Source organism: Chrysemys picta, chromosome 2, assembly GCF_011386835.1.
Source record: "Chrysemys picta bellii isolate R12L10 chromosome 2, ASM1138683v2, whole genome shotgun sequence".
In the NCBI taxonomy this organism is placed as follows: Eukaryota; Metazoa; Chordata; order Testudines; family Emydidae; genus Chrysemys; species Chrysemys picta.
The window spans coordinates 273514461-273525553 of NC_088792.1; the positions used below are offsets into that span (position 1 = coordinate 273514461).

The 11093-nt window shown below is 46.8% G+C and overlaps 1 protein-coding gene across 2 annotated transcripts in view; it reads right to left on the bottom strand.

The window, feature by feature from the left end:
• Positions 1–9114, bottom strand: part of ADCY8 (adenylate cyclase 8) — a 179006-nt gene extending 169892 nt beyond the window's left edge. For both annotated transcript variants that reach the window (XM_065586151.1, XM_065586150.1), the window contains exon 1: positions 7421–9114. In XM_065586151.1, the coding sequence (XP_065442223.1) occupies positions 7421–8314 (894 nt within the window). In that variant the 5' untranslated portion in view covers positions 8315–9114. The remainder of the gene's footprint in view (positions 1–7420) is intronic.
• Between the last annotated feature and the right edge of the window lie 1979 nt (positions 9115–11093).

Here is an 11093-nt window from a genome sequence, read left to right on the forward strand (position 1 = left end):
GTCTGAGTCTTTCCTGCTAGGCTAACTGTGTGAAACCCTGCAGCAGGAGAAGCTGGCAAATGAAATGCCAATGAAATTCAAGGACTTCTTAAAATAGTTGCTTATAAACAAAACTTGCATGATGCAAAGTTATTGTGAAAGCAGGTGACAGTATGTTTCTGTAGTTTGCATTGTGCAACATGGTATTGGCTTCTTTGTTTGCTCTCTTGTCGTTTAGGCAGCAGCGCAGCAGCAGCATCAGATACAGATTCAGGTGTTTATAAAGATAAGATTGACATAATTTATTCCAAATGACTGAAATCAGAGCAAACCAATACATGGCAGAATGAGCAGGTTTCCAAGCATAAATCAGCGCTTTAACCTGGAATGTACTTGTAACGTTTTGTAGAAATGCTGAGTAATCGTGCTGGTTTTCCTCGGTAAAAATCAATCCTAGACTCCGATCCAAAGCTCACTGAAGTCAATGGGAGTCTTTCCATTAACCTCAATGGGCTTTAATTAGGTCCCTATGAAACTGCTGAGTGCCTTCCATTCATTCAGCACCTAGCAAGACCCCTTTGGGCATGGCTCCAAGCTATGCTGAATGCCAGCATATCAATGGGTATTGGGAGTGTTAGCATCTCTCTGGTTCAGGCCCTACACGCCAGACTGATCACATTTACTCTTGGCTTACAGCAGTGTAACTGAGATTGGAATCGATCTGTAAATGTTCAAGTATACATTGTACAAATAAATGATATATTTTGCATATGTGCCCCTGGCACTGGGCTAGATTGTAATATTACAGTCTGCCCTGAGTAGGTAGCTATACTGAACCAGGAGCAGACCAAATAACTCAGAGAACCATGCTTTCCTGGTCTGGAAACAAGTTACTTCACCCCATTCCATACAGCAGCTTACCCCAATGTGTGCCTTGCCAACTACTCTTGTAGCAACGGGTGAAGAGCCCAAACTCCTCCCACCCCAGGGCCTCCTCTCCTCCCACTTGCTTACAGGGGGAAGTATCAGTTGAATAGCTGCAGCTATTCCTCCTTCCAGGCCATGGCCAGATTCACAGGCTGGCAGGCAAGAATACAGGAGTGAGTATGGGGATGCTACCCTCCTTTAATCTCTTGCATATCTGAAAAAGGTCCATGCCAACCCAATCCATTCATGATCAATAACTACCTTGGTGCACTATGCTAGCAGGCAAGTGGTTTTTGTTGGAAGTTGCTATTTTAGCCAAACCAGCACATCCCCATGTTTTGATCATGGGGGAAAAAATCATCATCCGAGCGATTTTGACAATATTCTGTCAAAATGATCATACTAACCTCCACTGAAGGCAAGTGCACTAGTCTGCTGTTGTCTGAAACTCAGTGATAAAACTCAGTGATAAAACCAGGCTTCATCCATGTTCCTGCTTGGATTACTCCATTTCTGATGAACTCTCAAAATGCAATTAATCATCAAATTGTAAATATGACTAATGCATTTGTCCTATGTAGCACATTATTGCAGCTGCTCCAGAGAAAAGTATATCCAGTTCTAATCTAATTATGCTTTGACCCACTGATACCCTTTGGGATATAAAAAGAAACAAGTTCATAATCCAATCTAAAAAAATACAATCAGTTTATAAGTCACCCCAGGTAAAAAATGGCAGTAAAACTTGACAGTAAATTGTGCTATGAAGGAGGCTTTAGGGCTAAAGAGTGAAACAGTTTAATCGTTTTTCGACTTTCAAATTCAAATTGGTCTTTAAAACTATTTTAGACTAAAATATTTTAAAGGATACTGCCAAGGTATTTGGCAAAATTCCCACACTGATATCAACAATAAATTATTGGAAATTATGAAGGTAAAATGTGTTTACAAAATCTTTTAGCCCTGTTACACATGTATACTAGTTTGGTATTGTAAGGTTGCCATTTGTTATCTTTTTTTTATAACTCTGAAACATGTCTGGAAAAAAACCAACCCATATAAATCTAAAGAACTGCATAGCCTCTGCAAAGAGATTTATTAAGAGAAGGGTCAAATTTCAGGTGTAACTAATCTTAGTAGTGTTCCTTAACTCTTTTTAAAAGCCCTGTTTAATGTACATAATTTAGACTTGATCCTCCAAGCCATCAGTTTGAGTAGCTATTTCTCACATGGGTAGGCTCATTGTCTTAGGTGAGCAATGGTTGCAGGTGTGGAGCATAAAAATCCAGTTTATATATATGGCTTACATGATTATCTTGCAGCCTGTCAGAATTCATATCTATGGCATCATCTGCCTGTATTGTATATTAATATAAAATGCAGTGAATTGTTTATTCTCTATATTCCTGATGCAGATAATTTACTCTTTATATTTTGTAATCCAATAGAGGAAAACACAATCATAAATACAATACAAACAGACCCTCTCTGGGAATTCATTTATAGGAATGTCTGCAGCAAACTTCACCGAAGCTGACCGAATAAAATAAAAAGCATATAAAAATGAGAGTTATGTTTTTAGTGAGGTAAGGACTTTGAGGCTGATCTTGCAATCCTTACTCAGGGAAAAATTGTAGGGAAGTCAACAAAAGCTTTGCCTTCACCAGGACTACGGGATCAGACCCTCTTTGTGGGCTTTCAACATTGCCTGTACAGTTCTCAGCACTCCCAACTGGAAGTCAATGGAAGATGAGAATTCTCAGAATCTTCCAAGAGGTCCTGGGCATCTTGAAGAACTGGGCCTGAGTAGATCTAATTTTGTTTTCTTCATATCATTTCTCATTGCACTTCTCTCTCTTTTCCTCCCCTCCTCTCCTTTCCCCCTGGAAGTGCTATAAATAAATCATAGATTAAATAATATTTTGGAAAAGCAGTGGAGGAAAATTCACATAACCTCTTGAAAATGACTACTGGAGAAAATGGTGAACTGTGGGCAATATTTATATGCATTAAAATGTGTGCCTTCAATAACAAAAACCACAGCTACCCCAAAAGGCAAGCTCTGTGCGTCTGAAGTTCAATATTACTGAAGACTTTCAGCTGCATCTGAGTATATGCTTCTCAATAACAAATTTAATTAATTAGGATAAAGAGAAAACAGGACACATGCTATTTGACTTCCCTCTTATACCACTATAACTTCATTATTTTGATGGAGTTACTCCTGATTTACACCAGTATGAGTAAGAAAAGAATCAGACCCATTATCCACATGGATACTACTGGATAAGCTAATGAACTAACTACGCTATAGACCATGCTATTGTATTCAGTACTCTATGCAATATTTTCCCTGCATGAAATCCCCATTGAAGTCAATGGAAAAACTTCTAATTCCACAAAAACTCAGAATTTCACCTTCTGTCTTTTCCATCGTTCCTGGCATATTTTAATTCATGTAGCTGGTCTAATGTAGGTACCTACACACCTTCCTGTCTATCCAGATGGCTAAATTATTACAGCTTCCATAACATTATTAGAGAAACAACATGGGTGAGGTAATATCTTTTATTTTTATTTTATCTTTTATTGTCTCAACTGCCTTGTCTCGCTAATATCCTGGGACCAACACAGCTGCAACAACACTGCATGTAATATTATTAGATAGTCACGGGTCAGAGAATCTGATGTTTACAACCTGGGTAAAATAAACCATATGATAAAAGAGACAGTTTTATCTGGAAGATCAGGATAGCTGAATTCTCCTACAGACTTAATGTACGACCTTGGGCAAGTCATTTAAACTATCTGCACCTATCTGTAAAATAATATTGACAGTGTTATGGGGCTTAAATCATGAATAATTTTAAAATGCTTTGAAAGCCTCAGAGGGAAATGGCTATAACAGTGCAAAGCGACCCTTTGGGCTGTATCTTCCCATGTGAGTGTACAGAGCCTTGTATATTGTGGACATGATAAGAATAACAATACGAGTTATTCTAAACTACATGATAGGGCAGCCATCATATCACTACGACTTTATAATGTGCTGCCCCTATGCAATGAATATTGTTTAATGGTTTCCTGTTCCTTCACTTTACCATGCAAGAAATCAATACAGTGTACAAGGTAGATAATGTGATTTGAATTACAATTCATTGTCTTAGTGCAGTACCTGATTGCGTATTAGTGCAGTACTAGAAAACTTATTCTAAACTATGCCTTATCATGTAGACAACAGGTCCAATTCTGTGGGGGTACTGAGCACATCCAACTCTCATTTACTTCACAGGAGCTGAGGGCGTTCAGTGCCTTGCAGGAGTTTCTAAGCACCTGGCAGGATCATGCCCACCATTTGGACTGGCAGAGTGAAAGCCTATGGAATATCAAATTAAGCTGGGAGATGAGAGAAGCTGCTATTGGAAGTAACAAGAAACCACAAGAGGGAGCCAAATGAAAATGTTCTACATCCAAAAATAAAAAGGCAAAGGATGTTCAGCACCAAAAGCCAGAGGAGAGCGCCCAGTGTCAATAGAGGTCACACGCCTGCCAGCTGCTGGCTTTACTTACTGTTCTATTCCTCCTCCACTTGAATACAAGATCAGAAAATAAAATAGTCTGAACTATGTATTCTCTGAAACATTTTTTTTGATGGGGGGGGAGGGAGAGCTATAATATTCTTATATATCTCTATATTCCCTTAAATCAGGAGAATGCTTAGTGGGGGGACAAAGGGGATGGAAAGAAAAAGAGAAGAAAGAAGAAAAAGAGTGAAATGTCAAATAAATGTTAATATCCTTTCCACTGGCAGGGAGGTGGAGGATCAGGTCAAATCAAATATTCTAGTGGAGAAAAAAGTGCTGAAGCAATTTATAATTTGATAGTTTAAATAATTGGGTCTGTTAAGGTGTAAAACAGTACCCACGTAAGGAATAGTGTGGAGAATATTACCCGGTTCTATATCTTTAGTTCATAAAGACAATCATATAGCAAGTAGTTTATCATTTTGCACGGTTCAATAGCATTTCATTCATATAACTGACTAGGTATTGTGCTATCAAATAGAAGGGATAATTGGTATCTCTCCCAAGTCTATGTTATGAATGTTATATTATGAAATGTCTATGTTATGAATGACTCCCCTTCCCCCCAAAAAGATCAATTAGCTGCACTGAAATGCATGAAGCAGATTATACAGTATTACTCATAACAAAAAAAGATCATGGAAGTATATTTCTGTAAGTGTAACTGGATCGGGAATTTTTGAAAACGTGCCATAGACTATTATTTTGATTGTTATAAATACTCCTTTTTGTAATATATTTAATTTTATGCAGCAAAGACTTTACAGTACAGCACAACTAGTTCATATTCTAACAGCTAATGCCAAGTAAGACACTCCTGTATCTAAATCATAAAGAGCCTTGACATTAACAAGCAAAGGCAGCCAATCAGACCAGCGGTTACAGTAAATGAGTGCAATCAGAAATAAAGCAAGGCTCCTAAAGGTGCACACAGTGACCATCAGGTCAAGGATAAATAACTGAAATGGAGTAGCTGTAGTACTAAAGGACATAAGCAGAATCAACTGGCTGCCATAAGACCAGTTTGAGGCATCTGATTGCCAGGAGACCCATCTAGTCAAAACTCCTAGTGTAAGAATGTGCACACCTTCTACTTGCAGGTCTCTTACAGTCATGTGGCAACAACAGCAGAAGACACAAATGAGGCTAGATACTTTCTCCAAATAAGAAAAATGACACTATTTTGTGCTTTCCTCTGGCTGAGAACTCCCCCCTTGCCTCCCCTTTCCACTTTAGTCAGTCACGTTTACATGATAATCTGATCTGAAATACTGGGAGCGCGGAACCATGACATTCTAGAAAGGGGAAAAGGAGCATCTAAATGACTGAGTTCTGCATTGCTGCCCAGTGAGTGGGAGAAAAAAGCTTAGCAAAATGTCAGATTTCTCAGTTTCACAGGGATGTTGCAATTTTTAGTACATTGGTGTTTGTAAAGTGATTTTGAAATTGTAAGACAAAAGGGGCTATGGGAGTGCTAAGTAATATTAGTCCTTAATTTACTCTCTCTATCCTTCCTTCCTGCCCCTACGCAGTTAACATTTTCAGAACCGAGCCCCCGTTCGTGCCCGAGCTTGTCCCACAAGGGGTCTGTCAGCCAGAAAACAGCACACACAACCTCCACCAGGCAATAAACTCCCTGTCCTAAGTGAGTCCTTCAAAGTGCCCAGTGCACTTCTGTTTGACCCAGGAAGACCCACCTCTACCAGCAAACCAATGTTGGGTGGTTTGACTGTTTGGATGGCTGCCTAAGAACTGGATCCAAAGCCCTTTGAATTCAGTGGGAGTCTTTCCATTATTTCAATGGGCTTCAGCTCTGAGCCTCAGATGTTTCATTGCACACGAGGAGAGGTTAACTTTACAGCTTGGAAAAGTAGCTGCTAAGGGGGGATATGATAGAGTTCTATAAAATCATGAATGGTGGAGAGAAAGTAAATAAGGAAGTGTTATTTACTCCTTCACATAGCACAAGAACCAGGGGTCACCCAATTAAATTAATAGGCAGCAGGTTTAAAACAAAGAAAAGGAAGCCCTTCTTCATGCAACACACAGTCAACCTGTGGAACTCATTGCCAGGGGATGTTGTGAAGGCCAAAACTATAACAGGATACAAAAAAGAATTAGATAAGTTCATGGAGGATAGGTCCATCAACGGCTGTTAACCAAGAGTCTCTGTGCGTCTCTAGCCTCTGACTGCCAAAAGCTGGGACTGTACAACATGGAATGGATCACTCAATAACTGCCCTGTTCTGTTCACTCCCTCTGAAACACCTGACCCTGACCACTGTCAGAGGACAGGATACTGGGCTAGATGGACGATTGGTCTGACCCAATATGGCCATTCTTATGTTCTTGTAGAAAAGAAAGTAATTAATAACATTGCACACATTTCTACAACACTTTCCACGCCAGCTTCTCAAAGTGCTCCACGCACCCAACACCCCTGGGAGGTAGGGTATAATTTTGAGAGTGAGGAAACCAAAAGGCACAAACAAGTGAAGTGATTTGCTATAGATCAGAGCACAGCTGGGAACAGGCGTCAGCATGGCTGCCTCCCAGTCCCTGTGCTTTAACTACTGGCTCAGCGCTTGAACCGAGGAGGGGAGAAGTGACAGGGTGCCCCAACTCCCCCCCCCTCTCTCCCCAAAAAAGTGTTTCAAGGGGCAGCAGTGAGATATGTGGGGGGAGGGGCGGAATTCAGCAAACCCACCTCTACATCCCCCTTGCCCTAATTCAGGCGCTTAACCCAGACCATGCTCCCTCTCCTAGGGGGCTTTCCTACTTCAACCAATGTCTCTTATCTTTGTCCTTCTCCTCCCAGTGACACACATTTCAATGACTAAAGAAAGCAAGGGCTATTATATCCCCCCCCCCCGCCCCAGCACATCCTGGGGCAGAAGTGCAGGCTGGCTGCCACGTTATGAAGAGAGTACCTGGTTGAGGGAAATCACTGCCAGCCTAGGGATGACCAGCTGCATGACGAGCTGCAGGAGGGAGGTCACCAGCCCAGCCAGGATGGCCCAGGTGAGGGGCAGTGGAAGCATGCTGTAGGTGGCAAAGAGGGTGAAGAGCACGTAGCCGATCCCGTCGCCCAGAAGGCCACAGCCCAGGCCAGCGGCCAGGATCTGCGTGGCCATGGCCACCCAAGTCACCACCCCGCTGTACTGCAGGTAGGTGTAGGAGGTCGTGTCCTTCCTGACCACCACTAAGGCACAGATCACCACCTCGATGCCGGTGAAGAAGCCCAGCAGGATGCCCTTGATGGGGTCCATGGGGGCCGAGGCCAGGGTCAGGTGGAGCAGCAGCAAAGTCAGCTTGGTCAGCACGTCCAGGATGTTCATGACCACCTGGGACTTGCGCCGCTGGCCCAGGAAGTAGCGCTGGTAGAGGCGCTCCAGGTCCCGGGACTTGAAGGCGTTGCGCAGCGTGGGGAAGATGACCCCGCGGTAGGTGTAGCCCCAGCTGAGGAAGAAGTCGGAGTTGCTGGGGGCGCAATCGAGGTGCAGGAAGCCCAGGTCCCCGCTGCTGCTGGTGCGCTCCGGGAAGACTTTGGTGCCCCCGTTGTTGTGGCGCTCGGACGGGCGCCGCGGGGGGTAGGGGTGGTGGTTGGGGCAGCAGGAGTCCTGCGAGCCCAGGGCTTTGCCCCCGCTGCTGCTCCCGCCGCTGCTGCTGCTCTGCTCCTGAATGAAGCGCTGCTCGGTGATGTGGCGCACCGCGGTCTGCCACAGCAGGCGCTGGGGTCTGGCGCGGCCGCCGCAGGGGGGGGTCCTGTTGATGGTGTACAGCTCCTCGCTGTCGCTCAGGCACCGCACCTCGGAGAGCTCCATGGCGGCTGGGGGGCAGAGGCGGGGGAGGAGCGGGAGGGGGTGTCGGGGTGGGCGAGTGTCACATCGAGAGGCGGGCGGTTAGCGGAGGGTGGCAGGGCCGGGTCGCCCCATGCCTGGCGCGCCGGCCGCTTCTGGCAGAGCCGGGTTGGTCCCCTGCTGCATGCCGCGAGTCCGGGCTGGTTTATTGCACAGGGCTGGGCGGGGGAGGGAAGCGGGCTGGTTGGCTCTGCCGCCGGTTGGTTTTTAGCAGGTGCAGCCACGCCGCTGTGATGTCTGGCTTGGCACCGCGCAGCGCAGGGAGGAGGAGGAGGAGAGGCCCATGGACCGGCAAAGTGCCCCCCCTCCCGCCCCCAGGCTCAGCGAGGCAACGTCCCAGGGACGGAGCAGCCTTGGTCCCATCCAGGGACCAGCTGCTGGGGCACGGAGCGGTGCAACATGCACCCCCAGAGTCTGCAGCCCCGGCGGTCCGACCGGGCAGCTCAGCCCCCCGGGGGGCAGCTGTTACTCTCCCCGGGATTCGGGGCGCGGGGGACTCATTGACCCGCTGTCATCCCGAAGGCGCCGCTCCGCAGAAGCCATCCGGGCACGAGCGAGAGGAGAACAAAACAACCCAGCAAGGTCTTTGCCGAGGTCACTCGTGAAACCTAGAAGTGGGGGCCAGGCAGCCCCGGGGCACGGGACGGGCAGGGCAATGCGCGGTGCCGCATCCCTGGCTGGGCGGCAGCAGCGGCATCCTCCCGGGCGGGCTGGCAGAGAGCGGTTGCGAAAGGCAACTCCAGCCCAGCGGGACTTGGTTCTTTTTCTCCTGCGAGCGGTGACTTGCAGCAGCACATGTCCGGCTGGGGGGGCCGCTCCGGGTTACGGGGCTCCCTCCCCAGTGGAGAGACTAGGACCGGGAGCCATCGCGGGGCATTGAACAAAGCCAACCAAACTCTCAGAGCCCCGCGAGGAGCACCTCGGAGCGCGGGTTGTTTCCTCGGGACTTCCAGGCGAGCCTCCGAGCCTCCATTGGCCCCGCCACTTCCCACGGGGCCGGGGACAGAGGCGTGACCGGGCGCCTTCAGTTCCAGCTGCCCTCAGTGGTGAGTGGGGCAGCCGCGGTCCAGGTGTGGGACCCGGCCGGGAGAGAGCAGGGCGGGAGTTTTCTCGCTCTGAAAAGTGTTGGCGGCCGCGTGGACGAGGCTGAAAAACTCATGAGCTCTCGGTGCCCCTGGGCTTCATCCAGATCCCGTCCTTGCCGGCGGAGGTTAGCACGAGCCCTGCAGCGAGCGCGGCTCCCCTGGGCAGGCGGCAGGGTGAGCAGGGAGTGGAGTGATTCTCGCTGGCCGGCATTAGCAGCAGCGGCGCGGAGAGCATTAGCGCCCAGGATAGACAGGATTAGCGGAGTAAAGACCTGCTGCGGTGGCCGGGGCTGCCGCTGCTGCTCCAGCTGCTCCTGGAAGAGGCAGGCAGAGCCCTGCACGGTCAGCTGATGCCCAGTGACGTCAGGCCCTAGTCTATTGCGCTCCCCTTCTGTCCAGTGAAAGCAGAACCATCCCCAGTGCAGAGGCTGCAAGTCAGGACCTGCCCTGGATTGGCTCGGCTCGGTTCAGAGGCGCCGTGGAAGCCAGCCACTGACTCTCTTTGGCACTGAAGGGACTGAACTGAAGTGTTTGTTAAGTGCTGACAATGGAGGGGGGGAAAGATCAAGAAAACCAGCCCCATCCTCCCCCCTCTCTCCCTCCCCCCAAGAGCCTGCAGTGTAAAGAACAGGCACACAGAAATCAGCATGCACCGGGAAAGCCAGAGGTGGGTAGGACTTAGTGACTTCTGCTTCCCCTCCTCATTCTTAAACTCACTTCTGGTGGACATCATATAGAATAAATAGGTTTTAGGAAGGATGTCAATGACTAGTTCTTATTTGTATTACAACAGCCATCCAGAGTATCCACACACTCTGCACAGACTCAAGTTTGAGCCCAAATACCCCTTATCCTCACACACACACATCTTGCTGACTCAGGCCAGCAGCCCCCTGGACCTGGGTCCTAGGATCCATCAAGGACTTGCCCTTTTGCAGTGTGGATGCAGGTCAAGCCACAAACACAAGTCAGAAGCTCTGCATAGTGCAGTATAGACATGTTAGCATGGCTGGAAGACCCAGGTCCAGCAATTGTAAACCCAGATTAACAATGCAGTGTGGACAAGCAAACACTAAGTCCACAAGTCTGGCTCCCACAGACCTGGGTTTACAATGCAGTGTAGACTGCCCCCCAACCAAGTCTGAGCCCCATTCTGCTAGGCACTATACAGACTTAGAGCAACGAAAATACTCACAAAAAGCTTGGATGAGCAGTGGGCCTGGTGAACTAGAATGGAAGATCATTACACTCTTAGGGGAATAGGATAGGCAAATACACTGATATGCTGTGGGAGTGTAACAAATGGGACATCAAGGATTAATACATAATAATAAATAATAATAGAAATAATATCTGTACTCATATTGAGCAGCACTTCACTCCAAGAATCATCCCAATAAAACCACTGAGACTCCTTGAGGATGATCTGCTATTCAATATAAGAAGCGGTATCTTAACTATGGACTCATAATTATTATGATTAATAACAATCCCCCAAATCATAGTAGAAAAGGGATCTCAGGTCTAGTCTACTCAACTCAGTATAAAAATCACATTTTAACAAAGGAAACAGGGACAAACATTATAATATGATTTAACCAGTCATTTTCAGTTCAAAAACTGCATAATATGAAGGTAATATAAGAAGCTGTAAATTC